General features: G+C 54.2%; 3 protein-coding genes across 4 annotated transcripts; 2 read left to right on the forward strand and 1 right to left on the reverse strand.

Annotated features, from left to right (window-relative positions):
- Positions 1–689: 689 nt before the first annotated feature.
- Positions 690–6,252, reverse strand: ACTMAP (actin maturation protease). Of its 2 annotated transcripts, XM_028095648.2 has the most exons (6): positions 5,289–6,252; positions 3,430–3,498; positions 2,882–3,006; positions 2,475–2,604; positions 2,307–2,377; positions 690–1,580 (listed from the first exon to the last, which is right to left on the reverse strand). In XM_028095648.2, the coding sequence occupies exons 1-6, from the start codon at positions 5,600–5,602 to the stop codon at positions 1,243–1,245; spliced, it is 1,047 nt and encodes a 348-aa protein (XP_027951449.1). In that variant the 5' UTR covers positions 5,603–6,252; the 3' UTR covers positions 690–1,242. The 2 variants fall into 2 exon arrangements, with proteins under 2 accessions (XP_027951449.1, XP_027951450.1); XM_028095649.2 differs by lacking the exon at positions 3,430–3,498.
- A 359-nt stretch (positions 6,253–6,611) lies between these two features.
- Positions 6,612–17,257, forward strand: SNRPA (small nuclear ribonucleoprotein polypeptide A). Its single transcript, XM_028095678.2, has 7 exons — positions 6,612–6,696; positions 7,156–7,250; positions 10,663–10,835; positions 12,856–13,035; positions 14,875–15,048; positions 15,404–15,492; positions 16,876–17,257. The coding sequence occupies exons 2-7, from the start codon at positions 7,178–7,180 to the stop codon at positions 17,033–17,035; spliced, it is 849 nt and encodes a 282-aa protein (XP_027951479.1). The 5' UTR covers positions 6,612–6,696; positions 7,156–7,177; the 3' UTR covers positions 17,036–17,257.
- A 92-nt stretch (positions 17,258–17,349) lies between these two features.
- Positions 17,350–21,577, forward strand: MIA (MIA SH3 domain containing). Its single transcript, XM_028095639.2, has 4 exons — positions 17,350–20,312; positions 20,399–20,532; positions 21,021–21,131; positions 21,465–21,577. Exons 1-4 carry the CDS (start codon positions 20,186–20,188, stop codon positions 21,486–21,488), a joined length of 396 nt encoding a protein of 131 aa, XP_027951440.1. The 5' UTR covers positions 17,350–20,185; the 3' UTR covers positions 21,489–21,577.
- The last annotated feature ends 747 nt before the right edge of the window (positions 21,578–22,324 follow it).

Below are 22,324 nucleotides of genomic sequence, written 5' to 3' on the forward strand. Positions count from 1 at the left end.
ACACAGGTGACCAAGACAGACCTGTTCCTCCCTTTCAGAGTGGAAGCAACAGGTCCTCATTCAATCAATAACCTCTTTTTCCACCCACATCTGTATAGCTACTAACTGCCGGGTTTGAATCCTGGCCCTGCCACTTGCCAGCCATGTGACCTCAGGCCCATGACCACACTTCTCCAGGCTGCAGTCTCTCCATCTGTAAAATGGAGGAAGATCTAGTCCCTTCCTTACATGGCTGGAGAATTTGACGAGTTAAAATGAGCAAAGGGGTTGGCACATAGAAACACATTCGGTTCTAAATCAGAACAGGAGGTGGGGGAGGGCTGTGCCTGGGGCTAGGGAGTCTTCCTGAGGAAGATGAGCCAAAATAGAGAATTAAGTAGTTATTGTTAGCAGAGGGTTGGGTGCAGGGGAATAGGGCACTCTAGCGACCTGGAAGGCCAGTGTGGCTAGCGGCAGAAAGCATGATGAGCTGGGGCCGGGAGAGTTTAATCCCTATCCTGTGAGCAACTAGGAGCTGCTGGAAGCTTCTCTGGAGGCGAGTGGTTCAGACCCGGTTTGCATGTTGAAAGGCAAGGCTTCCTAGGCTCCGTGGGAACAGACGCTGGGGGGCAGCAAGGGGTCTGGTGAGGCTCCTCAGGTGTCCAGAGAGAGGCTGGTGCTTTATTTATTTATTTATTTTTAAGCTTTTATTTATTTATTCGAGAGAGAGAGAATGAGAGATAGAGAGCACGAGAGGGAAGAGGATCAGAGGGAGAAGCAGACTCCCCGCTGAGCAAGGAGCCCGATGCGGGACTCGATCCAGGGACTCCAGGATCATGACCCGAGCCGAAGGCAGTCGCTTAACCAACTGAGCCACCCAGGCGCTTTAAGGGAGGCTGGTCACCAGTGAGAAATGGCTGGATGCAACACTGAGGTGGGGCAGACAGGCAGGACCTGAGGGCCGAGCTGTGGCCAAGTCTCTTCCCTGGAGAGGGAGCCTGTCTGGTTGGCTCCTGGCTTGAACCCCAGCCACACATCAGGAGCCCAATACTGGGGGGAGTGGGCATGGGAGAAGGGGCCTGGGACCGGACGGATGGGTGGGAGGGGGCCTCCGCGCAGAGGGTCTCTGGCTGGAGGTCTTCAGGAACACAGCCTACACTTGGCGGGCTCTTGCAAAGGGAGAAACCGGAGCACTCTTCACACAGTGACAGACCCCAAGCTGTGGCCGGGGGCCCTGTCAGCCGGCCTCAGGGCTGCAGCAGGCTAGTGGCTGGAGTCCCCGGGTCTGAGGAGCAGGGCCTGGCCACAGAGGCCGGCCCGCACCCCGCCTGCAGGCACCACGTATACCTGGCCGTCCGCGGCCCGTGACGGCGAGAAGTCCGTCAGCTGTAGATTGCTGTCCCGGACCTGGTCGTAGTCCCACAGCTGGTAATGCCAACTCTTGCCCTGCTTGGAGAGAAGGTAGACGGCTCCTGGGGAGCCTTCCTCTGGCAGGGCTGGTGGCTGGCGGAGCGTGTTGGGCACTGGGTGGAACAGACCTGGCAGCTCGGGGTCCTCAGAGTAGCCGAGGCTTGGCACGGCCCGCACGCCCAGCAGGACCCCTGGGAGGAGAGGGGAGGCTGTGAGCGGGAGCGAGCGCGGACTCGGTACCGGGGCTTCACCAAGCTCCCCCCACGGCCCTTCAGGGTAGCAGTCGGTGCGGCAGCAGGCACACAGCTGAGCTGGGACTGGACCCAGGGTGTCTGGCTCCAGGGCTGCGGGCTTTTAAGTCTTGCCTCCTACAGCCCAGTAGCACAGGGAGGGGAGGTGTTGTTCAATAGAGCAGGCATCATCACCCAGTGGTTTCCTGCTGTCTAGTAGAAGAATGCTCAGAGAAGCCCTCAAGGCCACGGACCCAGCGTGGGGGAGCCTCCAGGCCACCTAACATGCAAATTAGCCTTCTTGCAGGCAGGCGGAATGAGGCCAAATCCTGCGCCGGTCAGACTTTCATATGCTTTGCCCACTGTCACCTCGATTTCCAGACGGAGGAAGGGAAGCCCAGAGTCACAGAGCCCGGAAGTGGCTGGAGCATGTCTGGAGCCCAAACTGTTTGATCCTAAAGTCCGTGTTCTGAGCTTCTGTTTGTGGAAACCCCGACTGGCAGATACTGAGGCACCTACCACCTGCCGGGTCCCTACTAAGCATCCTGTAGGGATGGGGACAGCCCAGCCCTGGTCCCCACCTTGAGTACGGGAGAAGTGCCAGTGTCAGGCTCAAAGTGCGGCAGGTGATGAGGGGGCTGGGGACAAACAGGGTGAGCATACCGGAGTATGGAAGGGGAGACCCACCTGTGCTCACCGCCCAGTGGGCCTTGTGGCCCTTCCTCTGACACGGCTCGTGGTTGAAGTCCTCGTCGTAGCTGGTGTGGGGGGCGGGGTTAAGGCCAAAGCTGCGGTGTGGTCCTGGGACCCACCCTTCTCCATCCCCACCCAGCTCCCTTCTGGGCCCTGGGATACGGGATGAGCAGGGGATGTCCGGAGACAAGGTGCTGCAGGACAGGGGCTCTGTTGGGACCGCCCAGGCCACCATGGAGCTGCTCAGCCTGGCAGCCCAGTGCCTCCCGGGCCAGCTTGCCCATGTCGGCCACTGCAGGGGTGACAGAGACAGAAGGATCACTGTGTGCCTGGCTGCAAGCCATGGGCTAACTGGGGATCGGCACCTCGAATCATCACTGCAACTGCCACCTCTTTGTACAAATGCAGAAAATGAGGCACAGAGAGGGTAAGCTGCTTGTCCCCAGCCACCCAGCAGGAAGGGGCAGAGCTGGGCTGGGAAGGAAGACAACCTGCCTCCAGAAGGGGCTGAGGATTCGAACAGGGTCCCCTCACAGGACTGGCTTGAGACCCTTCTGCACCCAACTCACCGGAGAACATCTCTCCCTGGGCTGTGTAGCCTCTCTCCATGGCCATCTGCTCAAGTCTCTCCAGGGGGATGCCGCTGGGCGGTGCCAGCAGTGTGCCTGCCATCCACAAGGCCACCAGCCCGCACCTGGGGAGAGACAGGCCCAGTCCCTCAACCCCTAAGTCATGTCTTTACTGAGCCCCCTCTGCCCTAGAAGCTGGAGTGTTAGGAACAGGTCGGCTCTGCTGGGGGAGTTTCCCTTTTGCCAGGCCTGGTGGGCTGCAGGGAGGGTGAGAAGGTGGGGAGAGGTCACCTGGGCTTCCAGGAGGAGGAGATGCCGAAGTAGAGTCAGAGATGAAGACTGTTCACTTGCTTACTCACTTGCTCATCCATTCCAACGGTTTACTGCGCATGCACCTGGGACCCCACCCTCCCCTTTCCCTCCCCTCTGCCTCTTCCCAAGGGAGAGATCTTGGGGAGATCCCACACCTCCCACCCTACAGATCGGTCCTCAGGAAGCACAGCAAAGGCAGAGAGGGGTCGGAGTCCCAGATCAGTCAGGGCACCTACTGAGGGCCTTCCTGGATGAGGGAGGGCAGGTCGGCACAGAAGAGGATCCATTGCAAGTCACTTCTGAAACTGAATCAGAGCATGCTCAGGTCACATGGGAACCAGCTCCTAGATCCCCCCTTGAGGTGTGACTGGGAGTGGAGTGTTGAGGGATGGGGCTAAGGAACCCGGGTCTGGCTGTCCTAAGGCGCAGGGCAGCTCCAGGCCCTGACGCTGACTTCCCTCCCCCTGCTGAGGCGTGTCTCCCTGCCCGAGCCTCCGCGTCCTCATCCGCTCAGCGGTAATCATCTTTCCACCTGCTCCTTCTCTCGGTCATCGAAAGGAAGAACAGATGTGCAAAATGTTTACAACTCAGAGCCAGAAAAATGGACTTACTAGAGGAAATTTCTCGAAGGGGGGGGTGTCTCTAGACCCAAACCCTTCCTGTGATTTTTCCCTTCTCAAGCCTGTTCATTAGGGATGAAAATCCCTTAACTCAGCCTAGAGTAGAACCAGGTAAGAGCGTGCTCCACAGGCCGAAGAGATCACCTGGATAGTGAGCTCTTGCAGGCCTGCCCAGCCCCACCCTTGGGGAAGTCACTCAGAAAAGTTTGATCTGGATGAGGCCCCGGGCTGAGGAGGGGCTGGGCAACAAGCGTATCCAGTATTTCCGTTCCAAGGCCAGTGAAAGAGTTAAGGCTGGGGAGAAAACCCAAAGCTCCTGGTCCCCAGTTTGGAGCACCGTCCTGATGGAAGATGATAGCACAGTGCTTAAAAGCATGAAGGCCTGCTGCCAGAATGCAAACTGGGCTCTTCTAAGTGCTGTGGCTAAGGGACTTCAGCTCTGTGAGCCTCGGTTTCCTCATCTGGAATATGACATAATAGTTAATATCCTACAGAATCACTGAAAGGATGAAATAAATACCTAAACACACTTAGAATAGTGCCTGACAAATGTCCTAACCAAACAGATTAGAAACTTGTCTAGAGAGCTGGAAGTTTCTTCCCTGAGTCTGGGCAATTCACTCATTGTTACACCGGGTCACCACAGCCCCAGCGTGGGTCTAGCCCCCTCCCGCCTGGATCTCTGGGTGCTCCAGCTTCCTCCTGGACCCCTTGACTGTCTCACCACCTCCAGTCCCCACAGGTAGCCTCCCTCTCTGTGCAAAGCCCTTCCGAAGCTCCCCAGTGCCCTCAGGATAGTGATAGTCCACCTTCCTCTACGTGGCACCCATGCCCTGTGTGATCTGGGCTCCTACTTGTTGAAACCCCATGTCTGGGGCGCCTGGGTGGCTCAGTCGTTAAGCGTCCGCCTGCCTTTGGCTCAGGTCATGATCCCAGGGTCCTGGGATCGAGCCCTGCATCTGGCTCCCTGCTCTGTGGGGAGTCTGCTTCTCCCTCTCCCATTCCCCCTGCTTGTGTTCCCTCTCTCGCTGTATCTCTGTCAAATAAATAATCTTAAAAAAAAAAAAGAAACCCCATGTTTACCACCTCCCCTGTCCTGTTACAGAAATATTTGCAGATCCTTGAAAGGAAGACTTCTTCATTTCAGCCTGCAACTCTGCACAGGCTGTTCATTCTCATCACACCCTGGACAGTTCTCAGGCCCCCTTAAGCCCCAGCCTTGGCCAGGCCCGCCCTGGGGGCTCCCTCATTATAGCTCTGACCACTGTGGACTGTCACTGGTGAGGGAGGGATGTGTCTCTGCCACTGGACTAGGTGCCTTGAGGGCAGGATCTCTCTTCTTTGGTGAAGGCGTGCCCTGAATGGATCTAAGTAGGGAGCTGAGGCATTCAGGCTCTTTGACCTTGAGGAAATGGGAAACCCCAAGAGGAGATGGCTGAAGTGACCTGGAGACAGGTGGTTCGGTGAGACCCTACCGGTCCTTGTGCAGCTTCAGGAGCCTCTTCACGTCATCTCTGCTCCTGGGGACTGGGCCGGCCTTCTCTAAGGCCTCCTTCAGGAGCTGACTCTTCTCTAGGCCGAAGACGTGAGGGGGAGCCAGTCCCCTCACAGCGGGTGGAGGTGGCAGTGGGGGTGGTGGTGGGGGGATAGGGGCCTGGAGACTGGAGGGGGGTGAAAAAGCTACATTGGGGACACTTGGGGGTACAGGAAGTGGAGTGATGGGGGCTTGGGGAACAGGGGTTTGTGGAGAGGCTGGGGGCTCTACCGGAGGAGAGCACGGAGAAATCATCTTGGGGTCTATGGCACGCAAGGGCCGGAAGGTCAAGAATGGGGGCGGGATGGATGCTCTAAAATGAGTTAGTCACAGGGATGGGCGTTCTGAAGGTTTTAGCGCGGAGTTCCAGGACTTGTGTGCTGAGTAGTGGGCCTGAAAGGACCAGGACTGACATTTGGAACCATGGAAGCAGGGGGTTAACAGGGCGGGTCCTTTATCCGGAACGAGATTTGTAGTTTGGGGCTGGGTTGCAAGGCTCAAGAAGGGGGATTTAGTTAAGGGTTACTGTATAACCCGGGAAAGGTTTGTAAAACTCCGGAGTCAATTCTGGGAAAATGAATGCTCGGATCTGGGGTGGGGAGCCTAAAGGGTGGGATTTGGGGGACCCAGGGCTAAAAACTAGGGAATTTTGGCTCTGTGACCCCTCACATCCCAGGCCCGAGTTCGGAACCTTGGAGCTGACCTTTGAATCAGAGGTCAAGAGATCAAATGGACACCTGGCAGGGAGAATGGCTTAGTCGTGGAGAAGGTCCTGGAATCAGAGCGCAAAAGGAAAAGTCCTCTGGGTCGGGGAAGTCTCAGAGATCGGAGGACGCTGAAAGCCGCGATACCGCCGGCATAGGTAAGGAGCCAGAGAGTAAAACGCACCTCCCCTTCCACCAAAATGGCGGCCGCAGCACACATTTTTCCCATATCACGTGGCGGGACTCGCGACTCGTGCCCGCCCCCATAGCGTCACGTGATGAGAGAAGGCGGGGCCGTGGGGGGAGGAGGGGCTTTTAAAGGACCGCCCCCCCGGAAGAGACTGAAGCACGAGCGGCTTCTCCATTGCCTTGAAGCGCGTGAGGGGCCGCGGCCTTCGCTGATTGGTCCGTAGGCCCTCAGTGCCGGGTCGGGCGGGGTTTTTCGGCCGAGGCGGGAACCCAAATGTCGTTTTTGATTGGCAAGGTTTGGGCCCAGGGGCGTGACTGACTCTGATTGGTCAAGCTACTGAGTGTACGCGCGGGATTGGCTTGCAGGAAGACAAAGGCGGGACCAGGAGAGGAAGCTTTGGTAGTCGACTCTCAGAAACGTAGGAGGCGGCTCTTGCGGGAGCTGCGGCTCTGTTGGTGAGTAATCTCGGGCAACGGCGGCCATCGACGCCGGGCGAGCGGAGCGCTTGCCGCCTGGGCCTTCTCGCGCCTCGTGTGGGGAAACTGCCTTCCCGCTGCGCGAGATTAGGGCGCATTAGAGTCGTGTCTTTCCTTAACTGACTCCTACATCCGGGGTTTTTTCTCTTGGGCCGTCCTTTGAGCTCGTGGGCCAATGGGGTTTGCCACTTAGGACGCTCCGCCTACTGGGTCGCATAGAGCATCTTGGGACCCGTAGTAAACCTCTCGAGATCTCCCTTTACCACGCGGAGGAGCGGAGGCGGTCCTCCTTTCGCTTTGTTTTCCAGGCTGTGCCTCCTTCCCGCCTCCCCTGACTTCCTCCTGGAAGGAAGATCCCTGAGCAGTCCGCTAAGCCCGCTTTGGGGCAGAGGATTTGGAGAAACCCAGGGCTGAAGTTACCTTTTTTCCTTCTTTCAGCTCTACCTCGGCATCTCTTTCCATGGCAGTTCCCGAGACCCGCCCCAACCACACTATTTATATCAACAATCTCAACGAGAAGATCAAGAAGGATGGTGAGTTCTGGGGATAGTCCAGACTCCAGGTTACCTCGCACGAGCCGGCCCCCTCTTCCGTCCCCCCGCATTCACTTCTCTTCCTTCGCTTTCTCAAGCCAAACCGTCAGTTAATCCTTCAGCCTTTGCACACACTGCTTCCTGTGTCTTTAACGCGCTTCCAGTCCATCTTGTACTCTGGCCATTAGCCTGGTCACTGTTGTTCGTCTTTGAAGGTTTCAGCTCTCAGGACTCCTCCAGAACCCTTCGGCGTCCCCTTACCCCTCAGGTGCCTGCCTCTGACTTCCCAGAGGCCCTGGACATGTCCCGCTCAAGCCCTGATGGTTCTGGGCTGTTACAGGGTTGTCTGCACTGGTGTGTGAGCTCCATGAGAGTAAGTGCTGGGATGGTCTTGGTCACCGTCATGTACTCAGTGATCAGCCCACGATGGAGGTGTTTGATTTCAAAAAGGAAATGAAATAATAGTAAGATGGCTAACACCATCATCAGGTACTGATATATGTACATCTTTATCAAGTTAAATTCTCACAACAGTCCTTCAGGAAGGAGCTGTTACTTCTCTCTCAGATTAGGAATCAGACTCAGGTGATGTGACTTGCCCAGGGTCACACAACAAGGTCAAGTGGTTGAGGCCACCAGTGTGGAATTCTGCTTGAGAACTCGATTCTTGACATTGGACGTATTTTTCCATTTTCTGTATCACCTTTATTGAATTTCATTTTCTATATTTGAAAATTGAACAAAGCCCTGGTACTTTCTTTGCGTGGATGTTACATGGATTACATTAGCCAAACATCCATGCAGTGCTTCCTTTTATGGTATCCAGTCGTTAGTAAGGGCTGGATAAAATTTATCTCTTACTATCCCCTTAAGAAAATTCTTGGGGTGGGGGTGCCTGGGTGGCTCAGTCGGTGAAGCGTCTGCCTTCGGCTCAGGTCATGATCCCAGAGTCCTGGGATTGAGCCCCGCATCAGGCTCCTTGCTCAGTGGGGAGCCTGCTTCTCCCTCTCCCTCTGCCTGCCGTTCCCCCTGCTTGTACACTCTCTCTCTGTCAAATAAATAAATAAAATCTTTAAAAAAAAAAAAAAGAAAATTCTGGGGGGCCTGGAGAAAATTCTCGGGGAGAACCAAAGGAGTTTGCTGGAATTAAGTTTGAGCTGTTGAAGAAAACCAGACAAGCCATGTAAAGCCCCTTGTGCTTTTTTTTTAAGATTTTATTTATTTATTTGGCAGAGATAGAGCAGGAACACAAGCAGGGGGAGTGGGAGAGGGAGAAGCAGGCTCTCCGTGGAGCAGGGAACCCGATGTGGGACTTGATCCCAGGACCCTGGGATCATGACCTGAGCCGAAGGCAGACGCTTAACCATCTGAGCCACCCAGGCGCCCCGCCCCCCCCCCCCCCCGCCTTGTGCTTTTAGAGTATCGAGCCCAGCCAGTAGTCTATGGTGCTGGGGAAACACTGGTGACAGACAGTCCTGGTCCCGCCTTCATGGGGCCACAGTCCGGTGGGGAAGGCAGACCTGCTTCCAGACAGTGGTAGCCCAGAGTAGCCAGGGCCGTGATTGGGGAAGCATAAGCAGAGTGGTCAGGACTGGGATGGGGCATCCCGACAGAGGGGTTTGTTCTCTCTTATAGAAGAGGAGACATTTCAGAGAAGCCTTCCAGGTAGGGGAAGCACAGCGTATATGTCGTGGTGAGGGAGAAGAGTGTTCCGAACATGGGCCAACATGTGCAGATGTCAAGCGGCAAAAGAGAACCCCGGGCCATTCTGGAAACGACAAGCAGTTTTGTGTGACTGAGGCTTGTGACACAGGGAGAACCTTTCAGTGAGCAGTGCACTGATGGTTCGTGGGATCTTGTGGGCGGGTGGGCCGTTAGACTTTGTCCTGAGGCCATCAGGGAGCCAGGTGAGGGACACAGTCTGGTGTGAGGACAACGTATGGAGGGTGAACTTGAGTGGGCAAGAAGGGAGAGAGGCCCAGAGTCCAGGGGAATGACCGAGGCCCAAACTGGGTTCATGGGGGTGGAGAAACGCCAGAAATGGCATCAGGAGAATTTCTGGCAAATTTTGCCAAAACACCTTTTGCTTCCCTCTTTACCCCACTATTTTCTTTTCTTCCCTCACCTAGTCTTTCAGCAGGTGTCTTCAGCTCAGATGCCTCCTTTGTCTTTTTTTGCTGTTGTTGTTGTTTTAAGGATTTTATTTGTCAGAGAGCAGAAGCAGGGGGAGGGGCAGGCAGAGAGAGAGGGAGAAGCAGGCTCCCCGCTGAGCAGGGAGCCTGATATGGGGCTCAATCCCAGACCCTGGGAACATGATCTGAGCCAAAGGTAGACCCCCAGCTGACTGAGCCCCGCAGGCGTCCCTCAGATGCCTTCTTTGCATAAGATTGTTTTTTTTCTGTCAGGTGTGGTGGTTTATTTGTGAGATACGGTGGCATGGGGTTCAGATGGACTTGGGTCCCGGTCCCGGGTCCCGGCTCCCGGCTCTGTAGCTTCTTCCCAGTAACTTCAGGGCACTCCTGAGCCAGCAACAAATCCTCTGAGTGCCTGTTTTCCTGTTCATAAAATTGAGACCGTTCTGGTCACTGTCTCACGAAGTGGTGGTGAGAACTTAGTGAAGTTTTTTCCGTAAAACATTTAGTGGTCTCTTTTCTTCATGCAAATGTTTTCGGTGAAGCATGGGTGCTAGAGTCTGCACTGAGCCTGGGGCCACTGCAGAAAGCCAATTGGAGGGGTTTGTAGTTAAGGATAGCCAAACAAGGAAGCCACTGTGATGTCAGGAGGTGGGAAATACCGCGAAGGAAAAGCAAGTAGGGTGCCAGGAGTGGGGAGAGTGACAACGGGGCACCTTTATTAAGACAGGATGGTCGGGGGAGGCCTCTGAAGTGGGAACACTTTTTCTGAGACCTGGGTGACTAGAAGGAGGCATCATTCATGCATCAGGAGAAAGGTCCTTGTGGTGGAGGCAGCAGCCAGGGCAAAGGTCCTGAGGCAGCATCCGTGTACCGGCCCAGGAAAGGGCTATGAGGCCAGTGTGACTGGAGATAGGGGCAGTGGGGTGGCAGGTGGGGCGACCAGGTTGGGGAGGTTGGCCAGGGCCACCTCACACAGGCCTGGGTCAAGGTGCTGGTGACAGGGAAAAGCACGCTCACATTTATCGGGCATTTGTTATGTGGGCCTCCTGTTCTTCAGCAGGAGGTACTGGTACCCTCCGTGCTCTCAGAGGAGCCCCCACAACCCGCCCCTGCTGCTGTTGCTGGCCCTCGAGGGGTTCCCGACCTGTGGCAGCATGTCAGGTGGCTGATGGTTTCCCTCCTGGGCCTCGCTCGGCTCTGAAAAAAGAACTCAGCCCCAGTACAAGGTACCGAGACCGCCAGTCACCCATGGGCCTCTTCCCTTCCTCCCCCTGCAGAGCTGAAGAAGTCCCTCTACGCCATCTTCTCCCAGTTTGGCCAGATCCTGGATATCCTGGTTTCCCGAAGCCTGAAGATGAGGGGCCAGGCGTTTGTCATTTTCAAGGAGGTCAGCAGCGCCACCAATGCCCTGCGCTCCATGCAGGGTTTCCCCTTCTACGACAAGCCCATGGTGAGTGCCGTGCAGACTGGGTGGGTCTGGACCCCCTGTCACTTGTAGTCCGGTCCCCTAAAGTCGGGAATCTCTCTGGCTGTTGGTCAGCGTTCCCTGTTCTTTGTATTAGGGCGGGTGGGGGGGCACCTAGTGACCGAGGGAGCCCCCAGCCCTGCCCTTTCAGACCCCAGACGGTGACCCAGAGGGGCCAGGGCTGGGCTAGGGGAAGTGCACAGATCTTGGGGGAGCTTAGGAGAGGCACTTCACCCAGTCTGGGGGTTCAGAGAAGGCTTTCTGGCTGTGAGGCTCAAAGGAGAGGGACTAGCTGGGGGAGGCGGGGGAGAGAGTGTTACATGACCGGGAGCATTTGTAGTTGAGGCAGTGGGTCAAGTCGGTTTGGCTGGAGCGAAGGGTGGGTGTGGGCTGGCGGTGCTTGGGAGCCATGGAAGGGTTTAGGGAGATGCCTCTGGCTGTTGGGGAGAGTGAATCAGAGGTGGGAGGTTAGGGGAGGCTGGGTGTGAGGGAGCCCCGGCCAGGACCAGGGTGGGGGCCATGAATGGGTAGAAACGGGTGGGTTGCAGGGGTTCAAGAGACCCCAGTGGACAGCCAGTGGGGCTGCATTCTGGGCAGTGGGGAATGGCTTACAGTTCCCACCCTGAGCTAGCATTCCTGCCGTATCACTGGCAGCCATCTCTGGTTCTTGGGGCCTTTTTCCTTACCCCTCTATCGGTGGAGTTTCACCTGGTGGGACTATGCCTCCTGGAACAAACTCCCTTGGGGAGGCCACAGCCAAATGCTGGTGTGTCCAGGTCCCAGGTGGGTCACCTCCCGGGGAAGACAGTGGGCCCCGGGAGCCGTGGGGTAGCCTGGAACCCTACCGTCCGTGTGGAGGGGCACTGACGTGCCTGCTGTCGCCTCGGGGTGTGAGCCCAGACTTAGCGCGTTTTCCATTGCTTTTCTGGAACAGCTGGGAACTTGCACTTGAAGTATAAAGATCATAGTGTTCCTGTGTTGGTCCTCCTCCCCCGCGCCCCAGATCACCGCGCGGAGCACTGCAGACGCTCACGCGTGAGGGAGTCTGTCAGGCCTGCCTTCGGAACCTCTGCCCCTGCCTGCTTCTTCCTCCTCCTCCCCTGTGGCTCTCCTGGTCTCTGCTTGGACCCCTGCTCCCCACAGGCTCTTCTCCATGTGCGGCCCCAGGGCTGCTTCCAGCGCACCCGGGAAATCTCCTCACTCCCTGCTTGGGACACTCCATGGCTCCCAGCTTTTCCCAGGGAAAAAACCCAAAGTCCTCCCTCCTCATCCCCGTTGATCTTGAACATGCTGCACACCTTGTCTACTGTTCCCTTTGCTAGAACGCTTTTTTCCTCGATCTTCCTCTCTGTCTACACCGGCGTCGCTTCACAGAGGCCTCTCTTAGCCACACTCTGAAATTTTTGATTCTTACCTTTTTTTTTTTTTTTTTTTTTTAAGTAGGCTCCACGCCCAGCCTGGGGCTTGAACTCGCAACCCTGAGATTGAGAGTCGCATGCTCTGAGTCAGCCACTTCTTAATCTTTTTCATCGTGTCTTTTTCATTGTGTCTTTCTCACTGAGTACAGCATGAAGGTAGGGGCCTTTATGGGCTCATTGCTGTACCCCCAGAATAGAGGTTGTCCATAGACCACTGAGCATAGACCACTGAGCATGGGGGTCTGAACTCTTGTGTGATTGGAACCCCCCTGCATGGTGTTCCTTTCCTGGCCCTGTTTTCTTGGGCTTCTGCCTTTGGCCCGATGCTCAGGACTGTCCCGTCGTCCCTTCAAAATCCCAGCAACCCACTGACCAGCGACTATTCCAAGCGCTTAAGCTCATTTAGTCCTTACAGTCATCCTTTCGAGTGGGAAATCTCCACAATCCCCATTTTACAGATGAGGATGTTGAGGCCAAGGGATTTCCATAACCTTACTCACCGAGCCTCTGGTACAGGTCTGCTTTTGCACCCAGGCAGTTTGGCTTTGAGATCGACGCTCTTCACCCTTCTGCTCTCTGTTTGGCAGCGCATTCAGTATGCCAAGACTGACTCGGATATCATTGCCAAGATGAAGGGCACCTTCGTGGAGCGGGACCGTAAGCGGGAGAAGAGGAAGCCCAAGAGCCAGGAGACTCCAGCGGCCAAGAAGGCCGTACAGGGTGGGGCAGCCGCCCCCGTGGTGGGGGCTGTCCAGGGGCCTGTCCCGGTAAGCCAGGGCCCAGAGATGATGCCCTCTCCCCATCAGGCCTGCCTTAGCCTTGTGGCCTGGCGTGTGGGCACAATGGGTGGGGGAGGTGTCTCCTTGGGCTTCTGGCCCCCTCCCTTTCCATTTCCTTCCAGAACTTGTGCGTCTCTCTCTGAGGGATTGCGCACTTGGGTGATGGACTCTGCACTTGGAAACGCCTCTGTGCTTCCCCGACTGTTTTTCAGGAGCTTTCTCTCCCTGTGTCTCTGTCCCTCTGTCCCTTGGTTTCTTTCTCCCCTTGTCCTTAGTCTTGTTGTCTTAATGTCTATGCAGAAAATCCAGAGCAAGCCATGAACCAACTTTTTTGGATTAATTAGTGAGTTTAATTTATCAGGCTCACCAGAGAGAAGGTCAGTGTGGAAGAAGTCAGTTTTATTTCTCAGTGCTTGCAACAGACAAGTAGACTCTAAATTTAAAAATAGCTCAGGATTAAATCCAACGAAAGGTGTGCAAAAACCACCTACTAAAAGTACAGAACATTCACTGAGAGAAATGGGAGGTGAATTCAGCAAATGGACAGGCGACTCAAAACTTGTTAAGATGCCAGTCCTCCAGATTGGTCTAACACTCAGCACAGTTCAGTCCAAAGTGCCAGCAGGAATTTTGGGGACATTGGCGGTCCGTTTGCGCAGGGCTGTGACAAGGCAAGGCAGGTAAGGAGAATGAAGCTGGGGGGCCCGCTGTAGGCGTCAGGATAATGTGACATTGGCCTCCGGGGATGGAGATGGACCAGGTGGCAGAAGAGAGTCCAGAAATAGGTCCACACAGGCATGGTTTCCCAGCTGGTGAAGGCTCCACCGAGGTCCAGTGGTGAAAGGACTTTTTTTTTTTTTTTTTTTGCTAATAAATGGATGAATTGAATGTCTGTGAGGCAAAGAATTAGTCTTACCTCAGTTATATAAATTAATTTGAGGTGAATCGTAGACCTCGGTGTGACAGCCCAAACAATAAAGCTTCTAGAAAGAAACAGGAAAATCTCTTCATGACCTTTGTGAGGGCCCGGGAAGTAGAAACGCCCTGTTTTCTAAATAGAATCGAGAAAGCACGAAGTACTTCAGAAAAGGTAGACGAATTGCGTCTACTCCTTACTTCTGGGTCTCCACATTGGCTTTTCTGCCCAGGTCACACACTGTTTGTCCGGCCTTCACCAGTGCCAGTTCACTTTCTGTCTGGCGTCAGCAGCAGGCCCGGGGTTCCTGCCCAGCTTCCCCCTTTCTTACCCACTCCCCTCTTCTGCACCCAGCTTTTTGTCTACCTTTGAGTCCTCAGCTGTGGTTCCCGTGCCACCGGCAGCCCCGTCTCCCCTGGGGGCATGAGCTGTGTGCCTTTGGGCTGGCTCCCTTCCATTTCTCTCTACATCTGCCCTGTCCAGCCCTGTCTATCTCTGGCTTACACTGTCTGTTCCTCTTTTCTCTGTAGGTCTCTTTTCTTCCCCCCCTTCCCAAGGAAAGTATAACTGCTCATTACAGTGTTTACTTCCACTTCTTTTGTTACAGTCATTAGCATTTTCCAGTCTTTTTTTTTTTTTCCTCCTATAGTGATGAGCGGTTGGGTCACGTTGGCTAGTGTTTCTACGTTAAAAAAAATTTTTTTTTTAAGTTTCTAGTTTGATATCCGCCCTGAGCCTGGGTCAGTTTTGCTCCATCCATTTTCCTTCGGGTGACCGTTGTCTCCATGGGTGCCTTGGGCTCTCTCCGCTGTGTCTTTCACACCCTGGATCTCCTGACACCCTCTGGTCCTCTCTGCCTCCTGCTGACACCAAACCCGCCCCACTCAGCCCTGCCCTCCCTCTCTCCACAGGGCATGCCCCCGATGACCCAGGCGCCCCGCATCATGCACCACATGCCTGGCCAGCCTCCCTACATGCCGCCTCCTGGCATGATCCCACCTCCAGGCCTGGCTCCTGGCCAGATCCCGCCAGGGGCCATGCCCCCGCAGCAGCTTATGCCGGGGCAGATGCCGCCTGCTCAGCCTGTAAGTGTCTCCTTCTCCTGGGGTCTCATAAACAGCTAGAACATGGGAATAGAAAGGGACGGGTGGGGGTTCTGTTGTAGGGAAAGAGAAGGATTGTTGGAGGAGCTTCGGTGAGGCTGAGGCTGGAGCGGCGACCAGAACCTAGTTTGATTCGGTGAATTTCTGTGGAGCACCCGCTGATGGATACAGCAGTGCTCTTAGTGGCTTGTAGGCTGGTGGGGGCAAGGTGGTGTAGACAGGCAACATCAGCGATGTCAGGTGAAGGGGGCAGAAAGAATTCAAGCGGGGTGGGGGTGGGAAATAGGAAGGCACTAGGTCCCGCACTAGACTCATGGGCTCTGTCACTTCCTTGCAGCTTTCAGAAAATCCACCAAATCACATCTTATTCCTCACCAACTTGCCCGAGGAGACCAACGAGCTCATGCTGTCCATGCTCTTCAACCAGTAAGTGGGGCCAGTAGCTTTGCAGGGGCCAGAGGGCAGTGGCCAGGAGATGGCACCATGGGGGGGGCCAGGCCTCAGAGTTCTGCTGTGGAGCCTTGAGCCTGCTTAGAGTTTGTAGGCAGGACAGTGACTAGAGGCCTAAAAGGTGGAAACTGAGGCCAGGCCCACAGCCTGAGGAGGTATGGTAGTGGCAAGCCTAGGGTATAGCAGTGCGGAACCTTCCTCGACTTTGTGAGGGGTGGGAGAGTCCCTGGGCCTCCTCTTTCCAGCCTCTAAATCAGAAAAGTGCTTGGTGTGTATAAAATAACGGCAAGGTGGCATCGAGCACTGGCTAGAGGCCCGAATTGTCTGCAAAATCAAACTGCGTTAGTGGGGGATGGGGATGATTGAAACCTCATGTGCTGGTAATGGGGTGTAACCACTGTGGCTGTTGCGTTCAGTGAAGCAAGGGGAATGTGCTCACCTGGTGACCCTGCTTCTGATCTTAATATCCTAAAGATATTCTTAAGGCGAGTCCCAAGGGATATGGATGGACCTCATTCCTCCGGGTGGTGGGGAGTTGGAGCCAGCCTGGGGAAGAGGGAGAGGTCAGACGCGCTACTCGCTGTGGCCTGCTCTAGGGCAGTTGGAAGAATAAAGCAGCACGGATGGTTCTTTGTAACACGACAAGGAATTTTGAGAAACTCCGTAAGACAGAAAAAAACGATATTGCATGTATATCCTTCTGTAAAGCAGTATGTACTTTGTAAGAACAGCGGCAGAAGAAAGTGTACCCAGCAAGCATGAGGATGGTTGCCCAATGGGGAAGGAAGTTAGGGAAGAGAAGGGGGAAATGAGAGAAACAGTGGATCAGAAAGTCAGGGTAGTGTTTATTTCTGGAACGGAGTGGGTGGGTTATGATTGGGGAAGGACATGGGGGCAGTGTTCTGTTTTTTTTATTTTTTTGTTTTTCAAAGATTTTATTAGAGCGCCCAGGCAGGGGGAGGGGCAGAGGGAGAGGAAGAAGCAGACTCCCCGCTGAGCAGGGAGCCCAATCCGGGGCTTGATCCCAGGACCCTGAGATCATCACCTGAGCCGAAGGCAGATGCTTTGCAACTGAGCCACCCAGGCCCTCTGTGTCCTGTTTCTTGATCTAAGTTGTGGTTGCGTAGGCATAGGTGTTCATGTTAAAATATTTCCTTAAATGACACGTTTACATTGTGTGTACTTGTTTAGGTTAGGGTTCCTCAGCTTCACACTGTGTGCATTTGGGGCTGGATAATCCTTTCTTACTGTGCATTGTAGGATGTGTAGCGGTATCCCTGGTCTCTAGGCTCCCGATGCCAGAACATTTCGGGGGAGATGCCAAGTCTGGATCCCTGAGGTTTTCTTCCCTTCTTTCAGGTTCCCTGGCTTCAAGGAGGTCCGACTGGTCCCTGGGCGGCACGACATTGCCTTTGTGGAGTTTGACAATGAGGTACAGGCAGGGGCTGCTCGTGACGCACTGCAGGGCTTCAAGATCACCCAGAACAATGCCATGAAGATCTCCTTTGCCAAGAAGTAGCACCTTTTCCCCCTGCCTGCCCCTGCCCCCTGTTCTGGGGCCACCCCTTCCCCCCCTTGGCTCAACCCCCTGAAGGTAAGTCCCCCTCGGGGGCCTTCTCAGAGCCGTGTGTGAGTGAGTGGTCGCCACACAGCATTGTACCCAGAGTCTGTCCCCAGACATTGCACCTGGCGCTGTTAGGTTGGAATTAAAATGGTTTTTTTGAGGTTCGGTTTTTCACAACCATTTGTCGTTTTTATTTTCTTGTTCTCTCTGCCGCCTTTTCTTGCACATCAGAATATTCTGGGTGTTTGGACCTCTTAGCAGGCTGGGGTTTGCAGCCTTGGGAAAACACAGAATAATGTAGTAATTTTGTCTAAGCTTCAGGCATCTTTACTAGTTTGGAAAAATTTCTGTTTTGTCTCCATCAGCATTCAGAGCAGGAAATTGAAACCCAGGCTGCCATGTGCAGTTGGGCAGGTTGTGTACTACACAAGGATGCCACCCACCTTTAAGGGGACACTATTTGTAGATTCGTATGTTTTTTCCTAACCTGTTAGAGTGTTAAGAAAGGTTTTTCTTCGCCTTTTTTGAATCTTCACAAAAATGCCTTCTGTCATAGCAACAGTCCCCAGAAATCACGCTAGATACTTCAGGAAGAAAAGGAAGGGAACTGGGTGCTCAGGAATTCATTGGAAGGATAGAAGGAGTGGTAGCCTGGGTTTGAGACACTTGAGTTGAAGTTTGCAATCTCTGATTGAGCTGCAGTCTGGACTTCAGGAAGGCGCCAGTGCTGCTGATGGAAGTGCCCGGCCCACATGGGAAGCCACCGACCAGGGACAAAGGATGTGGCCACTTCAAACACCGCTAATCTTCCCTGCTGGCCACCCGCCAGCCAGGATCCTCGGGCAGGTGCCTGAACCACGTCCTGCAGTCCTCTGGCTGCAGGGGAATCTAGGAAATGGAGTTTCTGATTGGACGGTCATGTAATCTACCTGAAGCTATGGATAAGATGGGAGATCAAAGGAGGGACCTTCTTTAGCAGTCTCTTAACAAACCTGATTCTGGAAAAAAAATTTTTTTTTTTTCAAAGATTTTATTTATTTATTTGAGAGAGAGAATGTGGAGGGGGGGCAGAGGAAGAGGGACAAGCAGACTCCCTGCTGAGTAGGGAGCCTGACAGGGTACTCGATCCCAGGACCCTGAGATCATGACCTGAGCTGAAGTCAGACGCTGGACCAACTGAGCCAGCCAGGCGCCCCTGGAAATTTTTTTAATTGACTCAAAAATACATATATTGCTTAAGACCCTTTCTCAGGTCATGTACATAGAAAACTGAGATCATTTGCCAGAAGCAGAAAATTGACCACAGAAATAAATGTTAGAAGAGCGTTAAATTCTGTCTGGTCATCTTCCATAAAGGCTCTAAGCCCAAGCCTGCTCCTGCTATGCTCTTTTCTGTTAAAGAGGAACATCATCCACGTTTGCAGTGATACTTACAGCACCAAATACAATCTTTCTCCTTGTAGGATCTGAAAGACTGAAAGGAGAAAGGGATTGTTGTCTGCTAAGAGGCAGGCCTTATTGCCGATGGCAAGTGGAAACGCCTCGCCCACCACACTGGCAACCACAGGTTCTGTGGTCAGTAGATCCTGGTTTTTATTGTCTGCCTGGTGGACCCCCTAGCTGTTTCCCATGAGCAGCTGATGTCCCGACTCCGAGCTTCATTTTCTTTCCGTGTAAGGGAAGAATTCCTGTATGGTAGTACTGTGGTATTCATGGTTGACACACGCCACCACCACCAACACACACCCACTGTCAGGCCCCCAGGAGGCACTATAAACTCAGCAAATACTTGCCGAGTACCTGTCGTGCTAAATACTCTTCTTGGCACAGGACGCGCAGTGGTAAATGAAATCGACGAGCTAACTGCAAATACCGTGTTCTGATAAAACAACTGGGGTGAAAAAAAAAAAACAAAACGGGTGATGGGGCTGGGGAACAGTCCCGGGTGATCAAGGAAAGCCTATCATCAGACGTGACTGGAGCAGGGCTGTTTCTCCCATCCATGGTGGCGGTGCTGAGTATTGGGTGCGTGGAAATGGCTGAGGTCCAGGCTTTGCCCCTGATGAAATCTTCCCCACCCTCAAGCCCATGTGCGCCCAGTCCACTTCCCCCTCACAAAAGTTTGGACTTGAGGCCATAGGTGAGAATGCCCGAGGCCAGGAGATGGCCACCCAGGAGAATGACCTTGGGCACGGGGATCATTGGAGACGCAGTTTTAGAGGTTGAGACTTGAGTTCAAATCCCCCCTCAGTTTTCTCCTGACCTTCAGCAGCAGACAACTCCACGCTCAGTGAGTGACGGGTGTGAGCCTGGAGCCAAATCTGGCCCCTCCGTTCCCTGGCTCTAACCTTGGGCAAGTTTCTGAAGGCTGTCCCCTGCCATTTCCATGGCGAGTGGGGTTATAACAGCCCTCTTAAGGTGATGCAGAGTGTCCCTTTGAGTTAAGATAAAATTTAGTGCTGAGTGCTCTATTAAATAACTGTTAGCTTTCCTGGTCCCTATTTTAGTAAGGGGAGGCTCTTAGAAGAGAAATCGCTCAGCCCAGGTCACCCAGTCAGGAAGTGGCTTGTGAAGATAAATAAGGATTATGGTAGACCATTGCTAGCTGTAAGCCCCAGCATAAAATACTTGGTTATTGAGAGTGGGGGCTGTGCCTGGCGATCAAAAGGCTGCCTTGTTCTGTCCTTGAGCACAGGAAATTCCAAGGTAGTTTCTGTACTAGCTCCCTGTTTTCTGTTCTTGGAGGGGGCAGCGGAGGGGCCCAGGTACCCAAGCAGCCTCAAGAAAAGATGGGATTAAATGTCTCAACCTGTCTGTCTGGGCCTCTGATTGTTGAGGAGGTGGGGGGGGGGGTGGCTGTCACTTGGAGTGGCCTGGGCTGCTTTGGGCCTATCTGGGCGTTTCCTTGGGCAGGCAGCCCTCACCCTGTCCTTGAAATGGTTCTGGCTGGGTAGCAGCCTCTAGGTGTTGTGGGCGAAATTTGGGACTGGTTAAGGGCGGAGACAGGACCAAGAACACAGGTTTCCTTGTGTTGCTGGAGAGAGGGAGGGCAGAAGGAAATTGGAGACCCCATTTCCCCCTTGGTCACTCTCTTGCTTGGAGTCCATGATGGCTGGGTTGCCAGTGTTCCTCGGTGTCGTTTTGCTGTCTGCCTTCCCGGGGCCTAGTGTCGGGGGCCGTGCCATGCCCAAGCTGGCTGACCGCAAGCTCTGTGCCGATGAGGAATGCAGCTGTAAGAGTTGGGGGTTGGGGGGCCTGGGGGCTTGGGCTGCCAGCCCATCTGGAGGGTGCTGTCATTCCCTTCTATTCCTTCCCCAGACCCCATCTCCATGGCCGTGGCCCTTCAGGACTACGTGGCCCCTGACTGCCGTTTCCTGACCATACACAGGGGCCAAGTCGTGTATGTCTTCTCCAAGCTGAAGGGCCGAGGGCGGCTCTTCTGGGGAGGCAGTGTGAGTCTTGGGAGAACAAAAGAGGAAAGGATGTGGGGCTGGGGTGGGAGTACACCCTAATTTTCCACCCAAAGGGAAAATTTGAGGGGGTGGACTGAAATAGTTTGGTGTGGGGGTGGAGCCAGGGGTATTGTGATCTACTTGGTTTTTACCTTGTTGAGCCATTATGGGGCACCCACTCTAGTACCAGGCCCTGTTCCAGACCCTGAAGATACAACAGCGAATGATCCCTTTTATTCTAAAGGAAGGAGACGAGCCATCAAAAGGTATCAGCAAATACGTGCTCCTCTGAGAATTAATACACACTGACTGGGTGGCTACTTCCAAGTGGTCAGGGAGGGCCTCCCTGCGGTGACTGTAGGCTGAGATCTGAGTGACAAGGATGGAGCCAGCCATCTGGGGATCAGGAAGAAGAAAAGTGCTATGATCTTCAGCAGGAACAAGTTTGCCATCTTCCCAGACCCAGGCTTTGCATTCTTCCTCTCCAGGTTCAGGGAGATTACTATGGAGATTTAGCTGCTCGCCTGGGCTATTTCCCCAGTAGTGTTGTACGTGAGGACCAGACCCTGAAACCTGGCAAAATCGATGTGAAGACAGATGTGAGTGTCTTGGGGGCTGGCAGGGATCCAGAGGGAGGACCCTGGGGTTGTGATGATGGACAAAGATACTTCTGCTTTTGGCTCCCTGGCAGCGTAGCTGTGTGCGCTAGGACAAATTCCCAGCCTCAGTTTTCTTATCTGTAAAATGGGGAGTGATTTTTATGTCCCTGTCAGATTGAGAGGTGCAAAGATCAGGGGGCTCTGGGCTAATTTGCATAGCACGTGTTTGGCCAAACCTGGCCCCTGCCGCTTACAGCCTTTGCTAAAACTACTAGATCCTTTGTGGTGCGACCGCTGGTTTTCTCCCCATTGTTTTCCCTTTCTCTTTTTCAGAAATGGGATTTCTACTGCCAGTGAACACAGCCTACCACTGTCCCTGCTGTTTTTTTCTTCAAGGCTTTATGCAAATATATCAGCCAAGTGCAAAATGCGGGTCTCTGTGATCTTTGGGGGGGAGCGGAAGGAGGTGTAACAAAGGAAATGTTTCCCCAGGTTCCTGAATTTAGCCAGTCAGCCCCCTGACTGTGGTAACGTCAGTGGTTGCTAGGCAGAGTTCCACAGACTAAAAGCTCTTTGCTCCATGCTGGGTACCGGAGGTGGGCTCCTAAGCTTAGATATCACACACAAGCAAATGAGAAGGCGGAATAACCCGAACAGCCCGGTTGCAGGTTTTAGTGTCCTCTCTAGACCTCCCTCCTACTCTCCAGTGGGAGGGAGTTGAACTATTGGGAATGAGCCAACCGGACCATGAGGAAGACATAAATCACAGAATAGAGGTTTTCGTGGAAGATCATCTGCAAAGGGAGGTGGGAGGTGAGCCTGCGCGTATCGCCCCCACCCCCGAGTTTTCGTCTTTTTTGCCTTTGAGGTCAGAAAGAGCGCTCGCCAGCTCAATGTCCGCTCTTCTTCAGGGTCTTTCTGTCAATCCTGTCCATGCCCCCTTTGCAGCCATGTCCCCGCCCCCAGGTCCGCTCCTACCCAATCCAGAGTCTCGACTCTTCACCCGTACTCCTGACCAAATCCGTTTCTCAGCTCTGCTAAACATCTCTGTACGGTCCATTCCCACTTGCTCCGCCAATCGCTCGTCTTGGTCCCTCCCCCACTAGCCCGTCCCCTCTCACGCCGCCAATCTGCGCCTTTTGTCCCGCCTCCTGGCCGTCGAGCTCGCCAATCCTTGCCTTAGGGAAGCGTGG

Source organism: Eumetopias jubatus, unplaced genomic scaffold (genome assembly GCF_037043125.1).
Source record: "Eumetopias jubatus isolate StellerSeaLion01/CBP00866 unplaced genomic scaffold, mEumJub1_p1.0 scaffold_10, whole genome shotgun sequence".
Classification (NCBI taxonomy): Eukaryota; Metazoa; Chordata; class Mammalia; order Carnivora; family Otariidae; genus Eumetopias; species Eumetopias jubatus.